We start from the raw sequence: 24,204 nt of genomic DNA, 5'->3' as shown, positions 1-24,204 counted from the left end.
TGTTCCATGTGGGAGCTAGCTCCCCGACCAGGGATCGAACCCGGATCCCTGCTGTATTGGGAGCAGAGTCTCAGCCACTGGGCCACCTGGGACGTCCCCTCCCCTCTTTAGATTAGGGAGAATATAAAGCTATATATATATATATATATAATGATTTTAAGATAGTCACTGCCTTCAAAGAGCTCATTGTTCTGTTGGGGTGACAAGTCCGAATCACATTTGCACCAACCTCGTATCTCCACGTGAGAAGTGGCTCTCGTGGAGAAGTAACTACAGCCACAGTGGGAGGAGCTGTAGGGTCCAGAGTGGAGGTTCATATCCATTCACTACATGTTTAAAAAGAACATAGTCATGCTGCACACTAACAGAGCCAAGCTGAGTTCAGCAGAGGAGCAGACTGCAGGATGGTTTTTTGTGGGTTTCTCTGCCACACTGTGGCATGAGGGATCTTAGTTCCCGAACTTGAACCTGTGCCCCCTGCATGGGGGAGCGTGGAATCTTAACCACTGGACCACCAGGGAAGCCCCCCCCCCCCCCCCCATATAATCCTTGTAAATGCTGTGTGCTGTGCTTAGTCGCTCAGTTTGATTCTCTGTGACCCATGGGCTGTACCCCACCAGGCAGCTCTGTCCGTGGGATTCTCCAGGCAAGAATAATACTGCAGTGAGTAGCCTTTCCAGTCTCCAGGGGATCTTCCCAATCCAGGGGTTGAACCCAGGTCTGCCACATTACAGGCGGATTCTTTACCGTCTGAGCTTTAAATAATTGTAAAAGTATTTATCTGTGTTTGGGAGGAAGAAAAAAAAAATAGAGGTTCAACACTCAGTAACTATAAGAGAAGGCAGGGAATGATTTAACCATCTGAGTGATAGTTCTTTAACCAAAAATAAGTAATGAGAAATTGTAATTATAAATCGGCCAGAGCTGCCATCACATAAGTTTTGTATCTTACATGCTGTAGTTCTTGCCTTCCAGTCACTTAACAGCCAACTGAGTTTAAATTCACTGAGCTTCACCATCTTAAAAGTACCCCAGGTAACTGCTGTTTACTGGACCTTTTAAATCATTAGTTTGTTGTTGGACCACGTACCTCACATTTAAAACCAATACTTAACTGCTTCGATGGTTGAAACGACTTGAGTGGCTTGCTGCTTACTTTTCAAGTAGTTATATGGTAACTGACTTGTTCACGGCGGAAGCTTTACTAGTGTTTAGCAGCTTCCTAAAGAAGGAAGAAGCAATTTGAACGTATTTACACCACCTACTCAATTCATGCTAAATTTCAACAAAGTTAAATCATGCATTTTATTCTGTTCAGCAAGATCTCCACCAGATGAAGTTTAGCTTAACTCAGTACTCCAATTGTTTACTGTTTGTGATCCAATCTGGACACATGTGAGGTGTCATTTTAGAACCCTAGACATGAGACGATTAGAAGTCTGCATAAAGTGACCCAGGATGACCGCTTCTGAGAAAAGTTAAAGGTGAGCAGAGCTACTCGGGTCCTCTGCGTACAGCCAAGCTTTATTCAAGTACAACGTGATGTAAATGGCACAGGTGCTCGATTCAGGGACAAGTTTCAAACAATGAGGGTGCAAATACATGATTTCAAATCAGGCAATACAACTTAGCCCAAGTAACTTGATGATAACTGAAAGCGCATCAGAGGCTTCCTAAGGACCAAGGCAGACAAACGGCCTGGCTTGAACACGGTCACGGGTACCTAGAGGCAGTCCCGACTGAAGGACGCCGGCGTGCTTCGAGTCCTAGTTCTCCGAGCTCGAGTTCCCTTTGTTCTTCCTGCCGGGCAGAGGGAAGCTGGATTTGCTCTGGGGCTGCGAGAGCTTGCTGGCCAGCAGGGTGAAGGGCTCGATGAGGGTCTTGCGGTCAGTGACCGTCACCTCCCACAGGCGCACCTTCTCGCTCCTGGCCCACTGCTGTGCCACCTCGGCGTCCACCTGTCTCTGTTCCGAAAGGTCGATCTTGTTCCCTAGAACAACGATCGCCACCTGGAGGAGGGACGGAGGGAGAGGTCACACTTAGGAGCTCCTAGACCAAACGGAGAAGGAAGACTGTACGTGACCTGCGTGGTAAGAAGGCGGGGCAGCACCTCACTGCCGCTTCTGTGCATTTTGTTAAAAAAAAAGGAATGCTGTAACCTGTGAAATGCCTGGGGTGTGAATGGAAGGGAGACGGGAAATCAATGCCTGGGGTACAGATAACGGTCTGACAAGCGTGCCTGCGTCTCAGTTTAGCTCTTACCTGCTGTCTGGGAAATCTGCGAGATGTCCTTGAAAACACAACAGGGCGCCCCGACCAGGGGAGGTCTGCACTCGGGGGAGCTGACTCTCCACTCACGTTCATCCAAATCACAGCAAAGTGCCTGAGGCAGGCACTGAAATCCCTGCTGAGCGCGTGCCCCAACGGGAACATTGTGCGTTAAAGGCAGGGCGAGCGAGCCTTCTCTCAGAGCGAACACTCGCTACGCTGGGCGACGCAGGCAGCAGTCACAGGGCAGCCAAAGCCCGGGGGAGGAAATGGCATCCGGGTATTGAGGCGCCTGCCAAGCTGACTCAAGCCGGAGGTGGGGAGGCGGCGGGGGCACAGCTCGGAGCCCTGGGCGGCCCGGCCCGTCCCACCGTCAGAGGCCGTCCAGCCGGGACGGAGCAGCGCCCGGAGCCCGGTCTTCCTGGCTGGTCTGTAACGCCTGCCTCTCAGCAGGAGCCGCCCTCCCGTCGCGCTCCCCGCCCCCCAGCTTCACCTGCGCCTGTCCTTGTCGTCTGCTCTTCCCGACAGGACAGCAGAGGCAGCGCGCTTTGCCCGCAGACGTCCCCGCGGCCGGCGTCTGCACAGAGGCCTGCCCTGCGGCCAATGGGACAGGCCCTGCCCTGTGGTGCCAGCGGCGGGGGAGGCGGTCCCCTCGGCTCCGCGCCCTCCCCGCCCGCGTCCTTCCCCGATCCGTCCCCGCCGCTTATCGCCGAGCGGCCCCTGGTCACCCCACGCGCCGCCCGTCGGGATGCGTTCAGCCTGTGGATGACCCGCCGGCATGCTCGCAGCAAGAAGACAGAAGCAACGGGAAGGGAACTTCTGTGTACTTCCACCACCGCACCTAACCGCCCTCCGCATCCTCTAAGCCCACGTCCACCCTTTAGGATCGGGTGTCGCTCCACCAACCATCCCCTCGCTCCTGCACCTCTCCACTGAGCCATCCTGCACACAAACAACTGTCTCATCTGAGAAACAAACCTTCTCAACATCCTTCTCCAGCTCCCGTCCCGCTTTGTGCTGGGTGCCAAGTCGTTTCAGTCCTGACTCTGTGCGCCCCTGCGGACTGCAGCCTGCCAGGCTCCTCTGTCCATGGTGTTCTCAGGCAAGAATACTGGAGTGGGCTGCCATGTCCTTCGCCAGGGCATCTTCCCCACCCAGGGATCGAACCCGGGTCTCCTGTGTCTCCTGCACTGGCAGGCGGGTTCTTGACCACTGTGCCCCTGGGAAGCCCTGTCCCCTCTATGGGACAGAACATTTATCCTCTGACTCCAGGCTCTTGAAGAGCTGTGTTTGCTGTGCTCAGCCCCCTCAGCCAGTCCAGCAGACTTTGAAGTGCTCCGCGTTTAAACACTACTTCTCGGCTTTGTTGATCTGCCTTCAGCATCTGACAGAGCCTGGTCACTCCCTCCTTTTTAAAGCGCCGACTTCACTTGCCTTCCGGTCTCTTTGCCCTCATCCCTGTCTTCCTCCTGCTTCAGAGGCCACTTCCTGTGCAGACTCCTCAGCCGCGGTCTTCTCAGTGCTAACCACTAAAGGTCAGTGTGCTTGAGAGCGAGCTATTGCACTAAAACACGGCTTTGCACCTTGTCCCCCACGGTCAGAGTCAGCATAGAGCAATCAGTTTAAAACTAAGTCAAAAGGAGGTTCAGCTTCCTTCACATGAAGCAAAAATGAAGCTACAAAAACACCCTTCACCTAGAAGAGTCACGAAATCCAGACATTTAAGCCCAGGGTTGTCAAGGCTGCAGAACAGGCGCTCTCACTGTATTCCTACAGAGGGCAGCTCCGCACCGTCTTTACCCTCGACTCGAGATCCTAACTTGTGCTGGTGGATCTTCAACTATCGGCTAAAATGTATGTACAAAACAATAAAAGTCTAAGATTATTCACTGTAGCATGGTTCATAATACCACATGACCCGAGATAACCCGTGTCCCATCAACCGGAGGCTAATTACATATGATACATCTATAGTCATACAATGAATACGAGGCAAACTTAAAAAAAAAAAAAAGGAATCCTGAGTACTCCTAGGGAAAGGACTCCAAGATGTATTACGTGAAAAATACAAGGTGTAGAACGATAAGCCACCTCAGGTATAACAGAAGAATAAGAAAAAAATATGTACCTTTCTATTTGCTTGTATTTATATGAAGAAACCCTGCAAGGGTGCCCCTCGACTAGGAAGGTGGGAAAATATTTAAAAAACACACTTGGGTACCAGAAATGGATGGCTGAGGATGGGTGGGAACCAGAGTTCACTGGAGTCCTTTTTATTTATGAACCATGTGCAAACATTCATTTTCTTAAAAACATGAAAATAAGTCATCTAACCCAGGCTACACCCTGCCCTCTCTTTGCCGCCACCCTCCCCTCCCGCCCGCCCGCCCCCAGCGTGACAGGCACCTCCCCCCCGGGGGGGCCTCAGCCGGCACTCCCCCCAATCCCCGCCCCACGAAGCAGCCCCTCCGGAGGCCGGCCAGGCGCCCCTCACGTCCCGGGTCTCGGCGAGCAGTCTCCGCAGGAGGGAGGCCTTCCCGCGTGGCCTCCCGCCTCCCGCCAGCAGCTCTGTGGGAGCAGACTGTTTCATGTCTCCCGTGTCCCCGGCCCCTCACCAGAACAGTGCCGGCCCACAGCCCGGGAAACGTCTGCGGTCCAAACTCGCCTACACGGAGCTACCACCTCGGCCAGAGCAGAAGGGCTGTCACTAAAAGTCTGTAGATGGGTTTCCCTGGCGGCTCGGCGGTACAGTCCGCCTGCCAGCGCGGGAGACACGCGTTCCACCCGCCACAGAGCAGCTATGCCCGCGCGCCCCAGAGCCGGCTCCGCAGGAGGAGAAGCGCAGGGAGAGGGCCGCGCGCCGCAACTACAGAACGGCCCGGCTCGCTGCAACTACAGCAAGCCCCTGCGGCAGCAAGACCCAACACGGGCAGGAATGAATGAATAAAAAGGGCAAAATAATGCCGTCTGCAGCAACATGGATAGCCCTAGAGATTGTCGTAACTGAAGTCTGAAGAAGACAAATACCACAGGAAATCATTTACATGTGAAATCTAAAATATGACACATGACCTGACACAGAAGCAGCCTCTCGAAGAACAGACCTGCGGCTGTCGAGGGGAGACGACTGGGGAAGGAGCGGGGTGGGGGGCGGGGTCAGCAGATGGAAGGGGTCAGCCTTCATGCACAGATCGGAGAAATAAGGTCCTGCCGCACAGCAGTTTGTTACCAACCACAGCTCCACCTACGTCAGCGCTCTTGAAATGACAAGGTTACTGAAATGGAGCACAGGTGAGTCAGTGACTAAGGAGGGAGGGCTGGGTGGGGAATGCCTGTGGACATAAGAGGTCCAGCTGCTGCTGCTGTTACGTCACTTCCGCCATCTCCGACTGTGCGACCCCATAGATGGCAGCCCACCAGGCTCCTCCATCCCTGGGATTCTCCAGGCAAGAACACTGGAGTGGGTTGCCATTTGCTTCTCCAATGCATGAAAGTGAAAAGTGAAAGTGAAGTCGCTCAGTCGTGTCCAACCCTCAGCGACCCCGTGGACTGCAGCCCACCTGGCTCCTCTGACCATGGGACTCTCCAGGCAAGGGTACTGGAGTGGGGTGCCATCCCTTCTCCAATGCATGCATGCATGGTAAGTTGCGTCAGTCGTGTCCAACTCTGTGTGACCCCACAGATGGCAGCCCACCAGGCTCCTCTGTCCCTGGGATTCTCTAGGCAAGAACACTGGACTGGGCTGCTGTTTCCTTCTCCTGAGGGACCCCCTGCAGTGCTGGGAAGCCCCCCAGCTGTATCAGCGTCAGTGTCTCAGCTGTGTTATCTACGATGCTGCTGCTGTCGTTTAGTCCCTAAGTCGTATCTGACTCCCTGTGACCCCGTTATTTGCAGCCCACCAGGATGTCCATGGAATTCTCCAGACGAGAATACTGGAGTGGGTTACCATTTCCTTCTTCAGGGGATCTTCCCGACTCGGGGATCAAACCTGTGTCTCCTGCCATTTCAGGCAGATTCTTGACCACTGAGCCAGCAGGGACTACAATAGTTTTGGAGGGTGTTACCAGCATTGGGGGAAACTGGTGAGGGATCTCTGTTGTTTCTTAAACTTGCATGTCAATCTACAATCATCTCAAAATTAAAAGTTTGACATGAAAAAATATATGAGAATTAGGTTAAGACCATCCGGTGATGTTAACAGGTTCATGACACGGTTCCCGAGGCACTGAGAAGGTGGTCTTGACCTGGAGAAAAGCCTGCAACAAGAGAGCTCCAGGCGGGGAGCCAGTGGCTGAGGAGGACTGCCAAGGGAACAGAACCATCCTGCTGACAAAGTGTGCAGAAAGCAGACCCCTGGAGCGGCCCTGGGGTACGAGGACAGAGAAACAGACACGGGCCAGATCATCAAGGGCTTCACAGTCTGTAGTAAGAATCTTATTTTCAAGTGGTACATCAATAGAACCCAGTAATTATTCATTTTTTTCCATTTCTTTCCTTTTTTTTTTCTTTTTAAGGCTGAAGACAATCGTATTTATCCAAGAAGACAATAAAAAATAAAAAGTCCTAGGAAACAGTGGTCCCAAATGATATGAAATGAACTATGTATGTGAGATATGGAGTCATTAAAGTTCAACTTTACATGTAAACAAGCAAAGGCAGAGAGTCAAGCTCTGGTCCTGGTTGAACCCAGTCAGTCCTGTATTTCCTGGGCTAGGAAAAAAAAGTCATGACGACTACAGATATTATGAATACAACTGAATGCTTTTAAAACATTTTAATTGCCCGGAAGTCCATGCTACAATTTAAACAGAATTCACAGTTGGCTTTTTTTTTTTTAACAACCCACTTACCTCTTTTTTATCTTTGAACTTATCAATTTCTTTCTTCAGAAGCTCCACTCTTTGAAAGGATTCCAGGTTGTTCACACTGTACACAAGAACAAAGCCGTCGGCAAATGAGAAGTAGTGCTTGGGCAGCTCCACGCCTTCCTGCAGGCCTCGGGTGTCGTAGAGGTGCAGCTGCTCCTTGACGCCTCGGTCCGTCTCCACTGATGCCATGTACACGTCCTCCAGCGTCTCGCAGTCCCCCAGTCCTGGGCGAGAGGCCAGTCATTCTCTTTTAAGCCTTTACTGCACCTGTTACCACGCTGCCTCTGCTGTTTGGCTGCCTGGCGTGCAAGATCTCAGCTCCCCGGCCAGGGACTGAACTCGCAGCCCCTGCACCAGAAGGCGGAGCCGCAACCACTGGACCACCAGCAAGTCCCCAGAAACTACTTTTGTATATACCAGTATCAAGGCATTACGTCATTCATCTGAAATGAATAATGTTATGTCAACTTTATCTCCATTTTTTGAAAAAGCTATTCGTTTTTGGACAACTCCACCAATTTTTGAGTATTTTGTCATTGTGTACAAGTTGGCTTTCTAGGTTCCTTATTTACTATACCCAAGAATCCTATTTCCACTTACTTATTTAAATTGAAAAGTAGTTAAGATTCTTTCTTCCATATAGGAATATTTAGGAATAAAAGATAAAAAGATATATATATCTATAAAATATATATCTCCATATAGGAATAACAGATAAAAATTTGGCAATGACATTTACTATTATTTTTAAAAAGTAACTTACAAGAGTCAGAGAACTTAATGTCTAAAATGGTAATTAAAGTCTGATTTTTAAAGTAGTTTCAACAACTAAGTGGCCCTGTTTTCTTCTTCATCAGAGTCAAGGACAGGACTTGGGTAATCTTGATTTTTCTCTGGACAATGTCCACCATTTCCAGGGTCTGTTTAAAGGACTCAAAAATGCACATGTCCAGTCTGGGTCTAAGCACCAGGCCTTAATTCCCAGGTACCTACTGTGCACTTTTGTGTGACGTCTTGCATGTCCTTCGCACCGACAAGACTTGTTACCCTCCCGCCCACACCTGTCGCTCCTCCCCGCTTTGTCCCGTGATCGCCATCCATCTGCTCAGTCCTGAGTGTTCTCTCTGAATGAAGCAAGTATGGGTGAAAGTGAAAGTTAGTCGCTCAGTCGTGTCCGACTCTCTGTGACCCCGTGGACTGTAGCCCACCAGGCTCCTCTGTCCATGGGATCCTCCAGGCAAGAATACTGGAGTGGGTTGCCATTTCCTTCTCCAGTGGATCTTCCCAACCCAGGGATCAAACCCAGGTCACCCGCATTGCAGGCAGACTCTACCGACTGAGCCACCAGGGAAGCCTGGTGAACATGGATGGACGTATGGGTGAATACGGTCCCAAATCAGCCCCTCAGCTGCTACGAGCTCTGCTCAATCCACCGCCTGCTCCCACTCCCCTGGCTTGCGCCCTTCTCCTGAACCACTGCCAACAGCTCAAGAAACACCTGGTCAACCCCTCATCCTCTCCAGACTCTGCTGAAATGTCAGCTCTGTAGGTTTTCTTTGGATTATCCTCTATTCTCCATCCTGTGCTTCCTGTGTCTTGCACATGTAAGACCATTTCACCCGTCCATCTTTTCATATCTGTCCCCTCTGAAACTGGAGGGTAAACTCCTCGAGAGCCAGGACTGTGGTTAATCTCTCTCTAGTTCTGAGGACCAACAAACTGACTTACGGATGTACAAAGTCCTCAGAGATCATCTGAGTGGAATGAATGAGTGAGTGAGCTCACGCCTGGTGCCCCGATTTCAACCCCCTGCTCCCGGGAATGATGAGCCTTGAAACGGGCATCTTACTCTGCTCCATCGGGGTGCGTTCTGTCTCTGCAACTCGTCCGTAACTTCCTTGAGAGAAACACCCATTTGGTGTACACGGCAAGTATTCAACAACAGTTTGCTGACAAGGAGGTTAAGATGAGAAGATGAACACTCTGATTTCAATGACTAGTGTGATGGGAAGTCCATGAAGACACAAACGTGGCAGGGCTTCGATTACAAAAAAATTTTAAAACAAAAACTACCAAGACTTTGGTCATGTTGGATGTTTTATCCACCAAAAGCCAGTCTGGTTCCCTTCCTCCCATTAGGCTTAGACTTTCTGAGATTTTGTCATCCTATAAAGCGTGTGAAGTCAGACTCCTCGCCAGCTCTCCGATCACCTCTCCCCCTCCATGCTGCCCCATCCCAGCGGGAGACTAAGCTGCACTCCTGCAAAGCACAAAATAGAGGCTGCTGGGATGGAAACAGGGCAGAGTGAAAACAGGCAAGTCCGTGGCCTGCTCCCACACTGTGGGGCCAGCTCTGCACCCTCTAGGCAGAGGGATCTGGGGAATCTGACCACCGAAAAAGTTAAAAACCCTAACTATGCTAACCTCTAGGGTTAACTATTAATAACAAATGCCCCACCCAGGTCACCTTATAATGAAGCAAAGTCACGAATCCTACCCACGTGCTCAGAGCTTTAAAAGCTTTAAAAGCTTTAGCTTTTCAGTTCGCCATTGTTAATTACTAAGCAGACAACCAAGGGTTACCAGACTCCTGAGAAAGAGACCAAAAAGCAGGAAAGAGCGCCTGGAAAGAAAGAGACTGTGCAAAGAGAAGAAAACAAACCAAAAACTACCAAATACCACACTTAGAGAGATAAGATGGTGCATTCATGAAATAAGAACAGGATACGAAGAAGTAAAAACTGAATATAAGGGCCAAAACGTAAAGATGAGGAAAATCCCCATAAAGTACAACCAAACACCGAGACAGAAAACAGGAGAGGAGAAACTAACACCAGGGGTGAGGCCAGAAGACCCAGCATCCAAAACGAGAGCTCTGGGACCTCCATGGAGGCCCCGCGGCCTAAGACTCGGCGCGTGCAACGCAGGGGCGAGGGCTCCATCCCTGGTCAGGAACTAAGACCCCACACGCCATGCGGTGTGGCCAAAGCATTTAAAAGACAGCATGTGATCACAGGAAGACGTTAGATTCGGAACACCACCTCAGCGTGTATGCGCTCGGTTGTGTGCGACTCTGCGACCCCCCTGGCGGACTGTAGCCCGCCAGGCTCCTCTGTCCATGGGATCCTCCAGGCCAGAGTACTGGAGTGGGCTGCCATTTCCTTCTCCAGGCGATCGTCCCAACCCAGGGATCGAAGCCTCGTCTCCAGCATAGAGAGTCACAGGGACAATAGTAAACAGCTTTACTCGGAAGCCCCAGGGTCGCAACTGTGCCCAGGCACAGAGGGCCATCTGAGGCTGTCATCGCCCAGGGCCCCATTTCATCGTGAAACATTCTTCACCCAAAGAAAGGACTGGAAGATGTGCTCCAGCAGAAGAAAGGCGTAAACAAAAGATGACAACAGGTCTAGAAAGGGGAACTGAAACCCAGAGAGAAGAAAGAAGCCAGGGGAAGTCCTGCGGTGAGAGCTGTGCAACAGGCCCAGAGGATGCCAGGTCCCAGAAGGTCTCACCAAAGAGCGTGCGTGTGTGTGTGTGTGTGTGTGTGTGGTGGGGGGTTATCTGACACAGCAGACCTCAAAGGAAACAGAAACATCAGGACATGCATAAGAGTTAGGGAAAGATGTAAACAAACTAAAGAAATGATAAACAGGGCAAATGTTAGCCTCCATAAACAGAAAAAGAAGAAAGAAGACAGTGCATGACGCTGCTCAGCTGAGAACACCCACAGGTGCCAGCAGCTCAAAGTGTGGTCTGCCAGAGACCCCCCGAGGCCTCCTTCCAGGGAACCCACACGGGCCAAGGGTCAGACAAGAGTGAGCAACCAAACACAACGACATGGGGAAAACTTCTTTCGTAACAACACTAAGGCGTTCACCTTTTGCACTATGTTGACATTTGCTGGTGATGCAAAGGTAACGGTGGGTAAAACCAGAGTTGGCTTAGTACAAATTCAGGCAGGGGTACCAACTGTGTTAGTGGCTGAGTTCCTCACCACCTCCTATTGCACTCTAAAAAGAAAAAATCAATTTCATTTAAGAATGTCCTTGAGAAAGCAGGAAAAATTACCAAATTTATTAAATCCCAATCTTTGAGTATGTTTCTTTATCTTTTCAATATTCTATGTGATTAATGGGAAGACTGCATTAAGTATTTCACTTAATGAATAATGGTGACTGGAGGAAAAGTTCTTGTGTCCGAGTTGCAAGCTGAACCAGGCTTTTTTGTTTTTAAATGACACACAAAAAACCATGGGTTTTTGGGTATCTGACAGACATTTTCTCAAAGATGAATAAATGGAATCTATCGTTTCAAGGAAAATAACTGACAATATATGTGGTTAATGATAAGATTTGTGAGCTTTCAAGCAAAAAGGAGAATTCTATCCATTGGCATAAACTTGATAGCCTCCCAATGGCAATGACATTGGTGATGACATTAACAAATGTTATTCGGAAGATCTGCTTATCTAGGTTAACCAGTATTTTCCAAATGACCCATTCATGATAAAAAACTATGCTTGGGTAAAAAACCCATTTGATGTGCAAGACAGATCAATGTGATTTTAATGTAATACAAGCTCACTGATGTGGTTTCGGGGTTCACACTGCATAACCATCAATGACCGAGTTTTAGTGAAATACCAAAGCAAATCCTGAACTATCTGCAAAGCTATTAAGATACTCCTATCTTTTTCAACCACATACTTGTGTAAGGCCAGATGTTATTCATGTATCTCAACTAAAACAGCACACAACAGCAGGCTGAATGCAGACACAATCGGTTACGATAATCCAGCCGCTTCCTACTAAGCTGGACATTCGATTTTCAGAAATGTAAATCCACAATCATCTCACTAAATTGCTTTTGAAAATGTAATTATTTTTCATAAAAATGTGTTCCCTTAGCATGTAATAAATTTATTGTTCTTACTCTAAGTAGTACATTTAAAATTTTCCTCAGTTTTAATTTCTAATGTAATAGAAATGTCGTAAGACACAGCCTACATAAACAAAAGCTGTGGGGGTTTTGACAGGATAAAGGGATTCTTTTTTCCCCCTTGGGCATAATTTGTTTTTTGTACAAATTAGAATCTGAGGGTAAAAAATTCAGAACCGTTAATGCAGCATTTATGACAGGAGTGATGGTTTTGGGGAAATCAAAAGGTTTTCAGAATTTCTGACACAGGCACATCATGATAAAAACCGAATGTGGAGTTAACCAGAGTTGTTAAATATTATTTTGGGAAGAAGGCAGAAGAGAATCAGACCGCATCAAAATGGTCAATAACAATAAGATAGAAAAGTGCTCCAGGGTTCTTGCCACTGACAAACACTTCAAAGATCCATGATTCTACCTAAGAGAAGCCTCATTTCCTTCAGCTGTGTCTGTGACCTCCTTAAAGCCAGAGAGGCCTCATCATAGCCTGGATCACAGAGGAAATACAGAACAATTTTTAACTCAATGAATGGATAGATGAATGAGATAATCCAATTCACAAAAGTAGGTCATATTGCAGCAAACAGCTGTCTCTTCCATTCTTAAAACCCATTCAGCGGTATTGGAAAGTCGTGTATGAAATGAGAATGAGGGATCAGTGTATCCTGAAGTCAGTGAGTCTGTGACTCCAAGACTGCTATTCATGATGTAAATACTCTACTGGAAACCACAGACAACATTGTCTTGCCTGTTATAACTCCTGTTTTAACAGAGTAAGTGCGAGCACTCTTGAATATCGACAATATAAAAACATTTTCTCCTTGCCCCTACATCCCCCTTCAGTCTCTGTCGACTTCTACAACCTTCCTGGTCCCTTTAGACGACACCTCACCCATCTCTAGGTCAGCGCGGCCAACCAAAGACCCCAGCCAGTTCCCAGAGCCTACAGAGAAACTAGAGAAAAAAAATCTTACCAATAGTATGATTCCCATAAAGGAGCTGCTCCAAAATCGCTGTCTTCCCCACAGATAGCAAGCCACAGACCACCACCTTGCAGCCTTTCCCCATCTTCTCTTCAGAGATCGCTGTGAAGAGAAGAGAAGATCTTTAAAAGAAAAAAAAAAATCCTTTCCTTTTTCTATGTTTAAATGTAATCAGTAATATGTACACAGGGGGATACTGGGTATTTCAAGTATAAAAAAGAAATACAGAATAAAGTTTATTCCTCCAAACCCCATTCCCTGGTTCCCACATGCTCCCTTAGAGCAATCAGTGCTATGGTTCAGTATATATCCCTGCAGAGGTAACCTAGAGAAATGCAAGAATACACATATAAACACGCTTGTTTTCAAAAAGAAGAGAGACATCTTAAAGACTATTTTAATATTAATTAAGTCTACAGCAATCCAAACAGAATCCTAGATAAATCCAATCCTTGAAAGACTGCCTGCTCATCAATGTCTACCTGGAGAAACAAGCATTTAAGTAAAACTTTAAGGAGCCATGAAGATAACAATTTGGATAGAGAATGGACATCATTAAAAATGTGGATAGAGAATGGACGTCATTTTTTATAAGAAGCATTAACACCATCAATGCCAACGTTAGTCTTTTCTCAGGAGAGTAAGACACTGGATTTGGGGCTGTCTTAGTTACAATTCTGAGTCATGGTTCTTCATGATAGAAAAATTGTTCAGGCACTTTAAACCGAAAGAAAAGGAAAACTCATTCCTCTTTGCTTCCTCACATATCCAAGGAAGAGAGAGATCAGGTAACAAACATTTTATTGAATTTTCCTCAAGGTTTTTTTTTATCTTCCAGAAGGCAAGGCAGAAACGGAAAAAAGACTCATTAACTACAACAAAACAGCCAAGAGAATTCAGATTCCACATTGCCTTCTGTCACCTTCCAACACAAACCTTAATCATCATGTCCTCCAGTTCCCTTACCTAGAAGTGTGGAGGGGCTTCCCGGGGGCTCCGTGGTAAAGAACCCACCTGCCACCGCAGGAGATGTGGGTTCGATCCCTGGGTTGGGAAGATCCCCTGGAGCAGGAAATGCAACCTACCCCGGTATCCCTGCCTGGGAATCCCATGGACAGAGAAACCTAGAGGGATAGAGCCCATGGGGTCACAAGAGTTGGACATGACTGAGTGACTAAATAACAACAAAATCAGAAGTGTGGAGCATGCGGCAACTCTGACTTAAAAAGGGTGCCACAACTCCAAGGCAGAAAACAACAAACGTGTTCAAATAAGCATCTGATAAGGGAGACCCGTGGACATCATTCTGTATGTGCATGTCGCACACCACTTGTTTTTAACCAACATCTAAAACACTAAGCGAAAACGAACTTTCCATCAGCCTTCTCTACTTTCTCAAAGTCTAATTTTTTTAAACTGAGGTATAGCCGATTTCCTTGGGCCTTCCCAAGTGGCACTCGTGGTAAAGAATCCACCTGACAATGTAGGAAACACAAGAGGTGAGGGTTCAACCCCTGAGTCCGGAAGATCCCTCTGTGGTATTCTTGCCTGGGAAATTCCACGCAAAGAGCCTGGCAGGCTACAGTCCACAGGGCTGCAGAGTCAGACACAACCGAGCACGCACAAGGTGCGGAACGGGTTTCCAACAGTAGTGTCAAGTGTGCAGAGTGACTCGAAATTTTTATGGATTATACTCCATCAAGTTATTATGAACGACTGGCTATATTCCCTGTACTGTACAGTATACCCTTTTAGATTATATTTATGTAAGTTGTGTAACAGTTGTTCCTCTTAACCCCCTCCTCCTGCGTTGCCCCCTCCTTCTTTCTCCCTATGGCAACCACTAGCTTGTTGTCTGGATCTGAGTTCATTCCTGTTATACTCACTAGTCTGTTTTTTTTAATTTCGCCTGTAAGTGGTAACATACAGTATTTGTCCTTGTCTCTTATAGCCTCCAGGTCCACCCACGTTGCGGTAAATGGCAAAACGCCATTCTTTTCTTCTGGCTGAGTAACACTCCATTGTGTGTGTGTACTGTGTCGACTTTATCCACTCACCTGTGGATGAACACTTGGGTTGCTTCTGTGTTTCGGCTGTTGTAAATAACGCTGCAGTGGACACTGTGGTGTGTGTCTTTTCAAACGCGTGGTTTTGTTTTCTCAGGATGGGAACCCAGGAGCGGCAATGCTGGCTCATATGCTAGTTCTGTTTTAGTTCTCTGAGACGCCGCCATGTCGTTCTCCACAGTGGCTGCCTCAATTTACACTACCGTCAGCAGTGTAGGAGGGTCCTCTTTTCTCCAGTTCCTCACCAACACGTGCTATTTGGAGACCTCCCGATGACAGCCATTCTGACAGATGAGAGGTGATCTCCCACTGGGGTTCTGATTTGCATTTCTCTGATGATGAACGACGCTGAGCATCTTTTCATGTGCCTGTTGGCCACCTGTATGTCTTCTTTGAAAAACTGTCTATTCAGATCCATCACTCATTTTTAAATTGGATTGTGTGGGTATTTTGATAATGAATTGTTATATTCTGGATATTAACCCTTATCAGTCATATTATTTGCAAATAGTTTCTCCCATTCAGTACGTTGTTTTCATCTTGTCAATGGTTTTGTTTGCTGAGCAGAATCTTTCAGGTTTAAACAGATTCCGTTTGTTTGTTTCCTTTGCCTTAGGAAACAGATTCAAACAAACGTTGCTAACATTTATGTCAGTGTACTGCCTATGTGTGTTCTATGTTTTATAAGAGTTTTATAGTTTTCAATCTTGCATCTTTAATCTGTTTAGAGTTTATTTTTGTATATTGTGTTAGGGAATGTTTTAATTTCACTCTATTATATGCAACTGTCCAGTTTTCCCAGCACCACTTACTGAAGAGACTTTTTTCCCCTCCATTGTATATATTCTTTCCTTTGTCATAGATTGTCAAAGTCTACAACTATGTATAACCCAAATCAGCCACAACACTAACCACATGGAACATTTTAAAGCTAATATTATTATAGTGCAGTAATAACACAGTACTCATTTCCAGAGCGGTATGCTACATTTTACCAGTAGATAAATAATCATCACTTACGTGATATAACCATTATTTCTTAGGTGGCATGCTCTCAATCTTTCTGAGAAATCTTCCCAAGAATATTTATCACCTACTTCCAGGAGAACCACTTCTCTTAGGGGACTTTCTTTTCAGTTTCAGAGTACTTGCAACAGAAAAATTCTCAGTCTGTCTTTATAAGGGCAGGGTTTGGTGTAACACTAATCATCTATGGTATGGTAACACCTATGTCAGCGACCATGGCCTATATTAAAAGTTTTCTACAGATACTTCTGAATTTGTGATTAATGTCATTTCCTTTATCATAGGATTCTATCCTCTTTCCATATTGTGGTCTTCTGTAAGTTATACTACTGAATCTTTCTTTCAAAGGGTTTTTAGTATTAGTTAAAATTTGGGACTTCCCTGGTGGTCTAGTGGCTAAGACTCTGTGCTCCCAATGCAGGAGCCCCGGGTTCGATCCCTGGTCAGGGAATTAGAACCTGCATGCCACAACGAAAGATCCCACATACTGCAGCTAAGAGCTGGTGCAGCCAAATAAATTTTTTTAAAATGGGATTTGCATGCCAAGTGAGAATTATTTAAAAAAATAATATTAATAGTTAAAATTTAAAGAAAGTTGCCACCTATGAGAGAAGAGAACAAGAAATTGATGGCAGCACAAACTATTTCTGTTGTCAGAAAAGTTTGCCGGTGGAATCTACATTCTGATTTTTCTACTATTTTCTATTGTTACTTGCCTTCCTCCAAAACAGTCCCACAGAATGTGTAAATACCAGTCCTCACCTCTCCCCTACTGTCCAATCAAAAAGTCCCCCATTGCCACAGACTATACCAACCTTCACACAATTCAAGTGCTGTAAAAGGGCAGGTACATACTACAGTTGAGGGAAGCCGCTGTTTTAGAAGAAAAAAAAGCCCAGTGATTAACAGCAACAGACTCTGTGAAAGGGAGGTGGGTATGAGTGCTAGGGACTGTAGAAAACTGAGAAAATGCTGAAATCGACAGACTCCTGAGAAATCCAGAAATCAAATATTCCTGAGACTCTTTGGAAGTAGTCTTAATTATCTGCTTTAAAAGTGGTATACTACAATTGTACTTTAATCACTTGTGACTGGCAGATAAAGTATGTTAAAAATATGCATTATTTTGTATTTGTGTATAAGAAATTGCAGGAGTTATTTCAATACCTCAGAGGAAACTTCATCAAGGGCAAACAGCAAAAGGAACTGAAAAAGAGGTGATTCAGACACTAGATAAGGATTTTAAGGTTTTTTAGGAAGGAGAGAAGGAAAGAAAGAGAACAGAACAGACCATGGTAAATATCTTACACCAAAAAGAAAACAAAGATGAGAGTGTGATTACTTAAAACATACCTGAAATAGTCCAGGTTCTTAGCTGTCTTCACGTGGAAAACAATAATAATACATAAACCTGAAGATCAGTGACCTGCTTTATCATCAAATAAAAAAACATGAATTCTGAGGTACAAACTATTGTGTGTAAAATAAATAAGTTATAAGGCTACATTGTACAGCATAGGAAATATAGCCAATATTTTCTAATAATTATAAATGGAATATAATTTAAAACTGCAAATCACTGTTGTACACCTGAAACTCATATAATATTGTACGTCAACCATGCCTCTATAAAATTCATTTCTTAAAAGTATGAATCCTTCAAAAAAATTAACATCTAAGGTAAGATTCTGAATGAATAACATTAAATACACACAAAAACACCCCATTTTCTATGCATGATGATGGCAGGGACTCTCATGACATACAAGGAGCCTGTTCTCACACTTATTTATATATACTCATATTTACAAACAAAAATTACTAAAAGCTTAGTTCTCTAAGCATTATAATATTTCATAATTCCCAAACATAATAAATATGCACCATTTCCTTCCAAATATAAAAGGAGGTCATCTTCAACGCCCTAAATGGGCCGGGAGTCACAGGAAGAGACAGGGTGGCCCAGCCGCTTACTAAAACCCGGTTTTGAAAAGTCTGAAAGGCTCCAGAGTAGACAGCTGACCTCCAAGGCTCCTTCTAACACTGAAGCTACGAGCGCGGAAACTACTTACCCAGAAACCATGTTAACACAAGGTTAACACCAAAAGCGGTAGCTAAGGATGCTTGTACGGTCCCTACCCTAAGAAACTGCTGGACAATAAAATTCAATCTGGGATCTATGCACCCCTAATACTCTGATGGATTAATAAATGACTAAGAAAATGTGCTTAACAGACAAAGTCCGATAGTCTTAAATACATATTGGTTTGCCTTCCAGGCTTCAATAACATGGCTAGAGAATAAAAATGTGATCTAATCCATCCTATTGAAAACACTGAGCCCTGTCAGTATTGTCTTTGAAGAGCCATCGGAGACAGCTGACAACCCCAAATTGTCAGTACCGCTGTTCTAAGGAAATCATTCCAGTTTTAAAGTAAAATACAACTTTTTTATGTAACCAGAAAAATATTAACACTGCAACACTGCTGACTTCATAAAGAGATGTTAGGGATCTTATCATGTAAGCATAGCAGGAGGAAAATTTCTACTCCTGCGCATTGGTTTATGTAAACATAATGGATTGTGTGTAGTACTTCCACTTACCCATATATGAATAATTTTACTTACATAAATATATATTTAAGAGTTTTGCAAACATTACACATACTAAATACAATGAGCACATTCCAGCTTACCATTCTTCTACTCATTCAGTAAATATTTACTGAGGGATTACCATAATTCCTGGATTGGGAAGATCCTTTGGAGAAGGGAATGGCAACCCACTCCAGTATTCTTGTCTGGAAAATTCCATGGACAGAGGAACCTGGCGGGCTACAGTCCATGGGATTGCAAAGAGTTGGACACGACTGAGCCACTAACACTTAACACCATAATGACAAGCATTAGGGATAAAGCAGAGTGCAAAACCAGAAATGATCACTGCCCTCAGAAATTTCAAAATCAATTGAAAATACCAATCCAAATCTTGCAAAATTACTACGAGACACTGCAAATTAAGAAACAAAACTGCAAAACCTAATTAAGAAATTAGCGGTGATTAATCACATTGCCAGAATCCTCTTTCCAAATGATGATTCCAACTTTGCAATCAATAGTGAAAGTGAAGTCGCTCAGTCGTGTCCGACTCTTTGTGACCCGTGGACTGTAACCCACCAAGCTCCTCCGTCCATGGGATTCTCCAGGCGAGAGTACTGGAGTGGGTTGCCGTAGTTCTTGACTAATGTTTCTCATACCCCACATCTGATCAGTAAACCTTTGGAATACATCCATGGCTGGACCAGTTAGAGCCTCCATCACTAATGAAGTAGCTGAAGGCACCATCTTCTCTCACGTGGTCTCTCAAAGATGCCCGTGTCACATTCCCCAAGTCCGTGAGTGTTCTTTACCTGGACTTCTAGGTTACAAGACTTCTGAGATTATGACTACATTAAGAACCTGAGAGGGAGAGTTCACCCCGGATTATCTGAGTGGACCCAGCGTCATCACAAGTGTCTTTACAAGGAGGGACAAGAGGGTCAGAAAGAGAGAGACAGAGATTTGAAGATGCTACAATGCTGGTTTTGCCAATGAAGAAGTGAGGAGCCAAGGAATGCAGGTGGCCTTTAGAAGCTGGAAAAGAAAGGAAATGGATTCTCCCCTAGAGCCTCTAAGAGAAAACACAGCCCAAGAGACAACCCGATTTTAGCCTAGTGAGATTTCTGACCTACAGACCTGTAAGACAACAAATGGGTACCGTTTTAAGTCTGTGAAACTGCTGTAATTTGTTTCAGCAACAATAGAAAAATGAATACAACTTCCTAACTGGCCACTTTTTCCCTTCTTCCTTTTAGCCTCAAATGATCTTTTTTTTTGGCTGCGCTTGCTCGTGGGATCTTCTAATAATTCCCCCCAGTCAGGGACTGAACCCGGGCCATAGCATTGAAAGCACTGCAGAGCCAGAGAATTCCCCCAAACGATCCTTTTTAAAATGTAGGTCACATGAAGTCACCCTTCTGCTCAAACGCTTCCAGCGGTTTCCAATCTCAGAAAGTCTGCAAACCCACAGTCCTCATAAGGAGCTCCACCTCTTTGATGTCGCTTGCTAGTTTGCTCTGTGGCTCGATTCCAGCCACACGGCTGTTCTATTAACGCAGGCACTCGCCAGCTGTGGCACTGTTCCCTCTGACCGAGATAGGGCCCGGGGCTCAAGTCTTTCCTCAAATGTCACCCTGAAGATTCCGGCCGAAATTTCTACCCCCATCCCAATACTCCCTACCGCTTCGCTGCCGTCAACATCTGTCCTTAGCACTTACCACAGAACACAATATACGTATGTTGATTGCCCTATTCCAAGAAGCTCGAGTCTTTGCCACGACCCCAGCCACCTTCCCAGCAGCTGGGCGCACACGAGGCACTTCATAAATCAAAGCCCCGTCAGGACTTTTACAAGGGCACCACTGCAACTAGGCAAGAACACAAGCAAGATCGGGAACGGGGCTGGAGACCAACCAAACCCGTTAATTTAGACGACAAAGGAGTCTCCTACACCTTCGCCCCATTTCAACTCAGAATGTGTAAAAGAGTTTAACCACTTCATTTCTCTAAAATGAAAATATTCTGGAGGTGCAAAAAAAAAAAAAAGCCAGTATATAAACTGTCAATGAAGAACGCAACACAAAATGTCTGCATTTTCTCGGCTTCCCCCCACCCCCGAAAACGCTCGCACCTGCCGACCAGATTGTGGCATATAAATAGGTTAAAAAAAAAAAAAAACAAAACCAAACCCGTGGTTCTGACGGAGCAAACCCAGGGCCAAACCTGCACGCAGGAAAAGCGCCACCCGGGCGAGCCCCGTCCGCGCCCCGCGCCCCCGCAACCCCATCTGGAGGAAACCCCTCAGAGCGGGGTCTGCGACCCCAACTGCTCCGGGAGGGGCGAAGCCGCCGCCGCGAAGCCCCCGCGCCTCCAGCGGCCCACCCGGCAGGACCCCCGGCCTGTGCGCGCGTCCGTCCAGGGAGAGGGGGCGCCCGCAGCCCCCAGCAAACCCGCCCGAGAGCGCCGCGGCCCCGGGAGCCCCGCCCCCAACCTGCCTCTCAGCCGCAGATGCTCGGCTGCCCGAACCTCGCCGCGGACCGTCGCCGCCGGCTCTGAGACGCGCGTCCCGAGCAGCAGGGGGCGGGACCCTGAGGCAGGTCGCGCCCAATCCTGGCCGAACTCCGCCCACCCGGGCTCGCTGCCGGAACTACATATCCCGTGAGGCCCTGCGCCACAGCCGCTTTCCAACGGAAGGAGGCTCGCTGTCGTGGGGGGTGGGGGGGCGGAGCGCCAAAAGGATTGTGGGAGAAAGGTTCAGTCCTTTCCGTCAGGCGGCAGCCATCAGGTAGGCAGCGTCAGGATATTCGCCGCTTCATCCGCCGCCGATCTCCCTTCACGTCGGCCATCCAGGCTTGGGGGCCCTGCGTCCTGGGAGTTTCTCCTGCCCCCTGCGCGGCGCGGGTTCGATTGCGACGCGGGGCAGCGCGGGCGCGGAAAGGCGGCCCCCCGGAGCGGGCTGGGGGGGATGCAGTGATGGCGGCGCGGACCCGAGCTGGGCCCGGGGCGCGGAGGAGAGGGACGCGCGGGGGCTGAGGTCCGGGAAGCCGGGCCTCGGGCGTCCGAAGGCGAGGCCGGCGGGCCGGGAGGAGCAGGCGTCTTGACCCGCGCCGCGCCGTCACCGCGCCTGCCTTGTGTCGGCGGGCGCTGAGGCGGGCGGCTGCCCGCACCGCGCGTGCTGACACCCGCGTGTCCCCAGGGTGAGCCGACATGGGCGCCTACAAGTACATCCAGGAGCTGTGGAGGAAGAAGCAGTCGGACGTGATGCGCTTCCTGCTGCGGGTGCGCTGCTGGCAGTACCGCCAGCTCTCGGCGCTGCACCGCGCCCCGCGCCCCACCCGGCCCGACAAGGCGCGCAGGCTGGGCTACAAGGCCAAACAAGGTGAGGGGCCCCGGGGCGGGGGGCGCTGACCGTCCGGCGGCCGGGGACGCGCCTGAGCGGGCGGCGTGCGAAACCCGCCCCGAGGCCGCCACCCTCACGGCCTCCGTGCCCTCCACTCATATAGGCTATGTCATATACCGGATCCGTGTGCGCCGCGGGGGCCGCAAACGCCCAGTTCCTAAGGGTGCCACCTACGGCAAGCCTGTCCACCATGGTGTCAACCAGCTCAAGTTTGCTCGAAGCCTGCAGTCGGTTGCGGAGGTAAGAGACTGAGAGCTGGTCACCTCCTGGAGGTGATGGAGAAGGATGTGGGCCGCTGTTCGGTGGTTCATTTGTACCTAGGTGAGCCCTGTTGCGTTTGGAATGTGGCTTGGTGAGTTTTATTTTTGATAACCTCAGTAAATCTTCTCCAACACCTACTTAGGGAAAAAAGTGCAAGATCTTTATAGATGCAGTATTTTTGTAAAGACAACTCTCCATCAACATTAAAATTGGACACGTGGGGAGATAAAGCCTTTTGTAAGGGGAAGAGAAATACATAACACTGTGTTAGGTGTCATCCAGTTTGGTTTGTAATGATAGAATTCCCATTTTCTAACACATAAATGAATAGGTGGAATTAGGTTCTGACATGATACAGAAAAGGGTTTCTCGCCCATCTCCCCCGACCCTCCTCCCAGCTTAAGTGGTAAACAAATCTGCCTGCAGTGCAGGAGATACAGGTTTGATCCTTGGGTGGGGAAGATCCCCTGGAGGATGAAATGGCAACCCTCTCCAGTATTCTTGTGTGAAAAATCCCATGGACAGAGGAATCTGGTGGGCTGCAGTTCATGGGGCCACAAAAAAGTTGCAAAGACAAGGACTAAGCACAAACATGCAATCTAGTTGAGTTGCTACCAGAATTTAGTTTTCATTTGGGAATCTCTCATAGGTCATATAAATTAATGTGAACCTGTGGAGCCTAAACTTTTAAAGGGCAATTAAACATCTTAAAGAGGAAGTCTCCCCAGGTGTTACTGGTTATGAATTGTCTTTCTTGGCTAGTAAATTAAGCTATGCTCTGTTGAAGAGGTTGGCCAACATGGGCCTGTTGCCCGCCATAAGCTAAAAGTATTTTGTTTTAAAAAGGCATAGAAGACCATGCAAGAGACCTTTGTAGCCTTCAGAATTCTCTTAAGTTTGCTAACCCTTCTTGTACTAGAAAAGTGCAGGGTTCCAGAATACTAAGTTTGGTTAGCTAGATATTAATATTTCACACCTTAATTGGCAAGAAGGTAATAAGAAAGGTTTCAAATAAGCATGTTGTGTTATTTTCTAGTAAGTCTTCCTTCTACTTGGGGTCCCAGCCTATGGGGAGATGCTGAGTATTTGAGTAGTTTAAGTCAGAAGCCTTCGTCACTTGTCTAGTGAATTTGCTGACTGATTTGTTCCTGGGATGTGTGGAAGGCTGACCTTGGGCCTTTGTTTCCTGTTCTAGGAGCGTGCTGGCCGCCACTGTGGGGCCCTGAGGGTCCTGAATTCCTACTGGGTTGGTGAAGATTCTACGTACAAATTCTTTGAGGTTATCCTCATTGATCCATTCCATAAAGCTATCAGAAGAAACCCTGACACCCAATGGATCACCAAACCAGTGCATAAGCACAGGGAGATGCGGGGGCTGACGTCTGCAGGCAGAAAGAGCCGCGGCCTGGGCAAGGGCCACAAGTTCCACCACACTATTGGTGGCTCTCGCCGGGCAGCGTGGAGAAGGCGCAATACTCTCCAGCTCCACCGCTACCGCTAACACACGTGATGTTTGTAAAGTTCTCACCTAATAAACAATTTAGGACGTGCTTGTCTGCTTAAAAGTGTTTTTAATTTGTCTGTTAAAACTAGTCTGCAGATTGCTTCATTGAATGCATTGTCAAATTATGAAAGTTAAAGTGCAATAATGTTTGAAGACTTACTGAAGTTACTTACACATATAAGTGTATATGAAGTGATGGTGTATCTTGTCTTTAATAAGGGAAATGCCTTTGTGTTTGCTTTATTAGGGAGTTGATGTGTCTGTGTTTAAAGTGCTGTTTGGTACAATAGGT

The 24,204-nt window shown here is 47.2% G+C and overlaps 2 protein-coding genes and 1 long non-coding RNA gene across 9 annotated transcripts; 2 read left to right on the top strand and 1 right to left on the bottom strand.

The window, feature by feature from the left end:
* Nucleotides 1-1,506: 1,506 nt before the first annotated feature.
* NKIRAS1 (NFKB inhibitor interacting Ras like 1) lies at nt 1,507-21,328 on the bottom strand. Of its 7 annotated transcripts, XM_019953390.2 has the most exons (7): nt 17,503-20,883; nt 17,317-17,355; nt 16,965-17,022; nt 15,115-15,734; nt 13,049-13,159; nt 7,119-7,360; nt 1,507-2,009 (listed from the first exon to the last, which is right to left on the bottom strand). In XM_019953390.2, exons 4-7 carry the CDS (start codon nt 15,251-15,253, stop codon nt 1,767-1,769), a joined length of 735 nt encoding a protein of 244 aa, XP_019808949.1. In that variant the 5' UTR covers nt 15,254-15,734; nt 16,965-17,022; nt 17,317-17,355; nt 17,503-20,883; the 3' UTR covers nt 1,507-1,766. The 7 variants fall into 7 exon arrangements, with proteins under 7 accessions (XP_019808949.1, XP_019808956.1, XP_019808950.1 ...); XM_019953397.2 differs by lacking the exon at nt 15,115-15,734 and having other exon boundaries at nt 17,503-20,884; XM_019953391.2 differs by lacking the exon at nt 17,317-17,355.
* Nucleotides 5,592-16,402, top strand: LOC139180146 (uncharacterized). Its single transcript, XR_011564451.1, has 2 exons — nt 5,592-6,693; nt 6,783-16,402. It is a non-coding gene; the product is annotated as an uncharacterized lncRNA (long non-coding RNA).
* Nucleotides 21,329-21,427: 99 nt separating the features above from the next.
* RPL15 (ribosomal protein L15) lies at nt 21,428-23,958 on the top strand. The gene is made up of 4 exons (XM_019953401.2): nt 21,428-21,532; nt 21,944-22,126; nt 22,251-22,387; nt 23,604-23,958. The coding sequence occupies exons 2-4, from the start codon at nt 21,955-21,957 to the stop codon at nt 23,907-23,909; spliced, it is 615 nt and encodes a 204-aa protein (XP_019808960.1). The 5' UTR covers nt 21,428-21,532; nt 21,944-21,954; the 3' UTR covers nt 23,910-23,958.
* The last annotated feature ends 246 nt before the right edge of the window (nt 23,959-24,204 follow it).

The sequence above is a fragment of the Bos indicus genome, chromosome 27 (genome assembly GCF_029378745.1).
Source record: "Bos indicus isolate NIAB-ARS_2022 breed Sahiwal x Tharparkar chromosome 27, NIAB-ARS_B.indTharparkar_mat_pri_1.0, whole genome shotgun sequence".
Lineage (NCBI taxonomy): Eukaryota > Metazoa > Chordata > Mammalia > Artiodactyla > Bovidae > Bos > Bos indicus.
The sequence above is the reverse complement of the archived record's forward strand: the minus strand, read 5'-3'. Positions and strand labels throughout refer to the sequence as shown.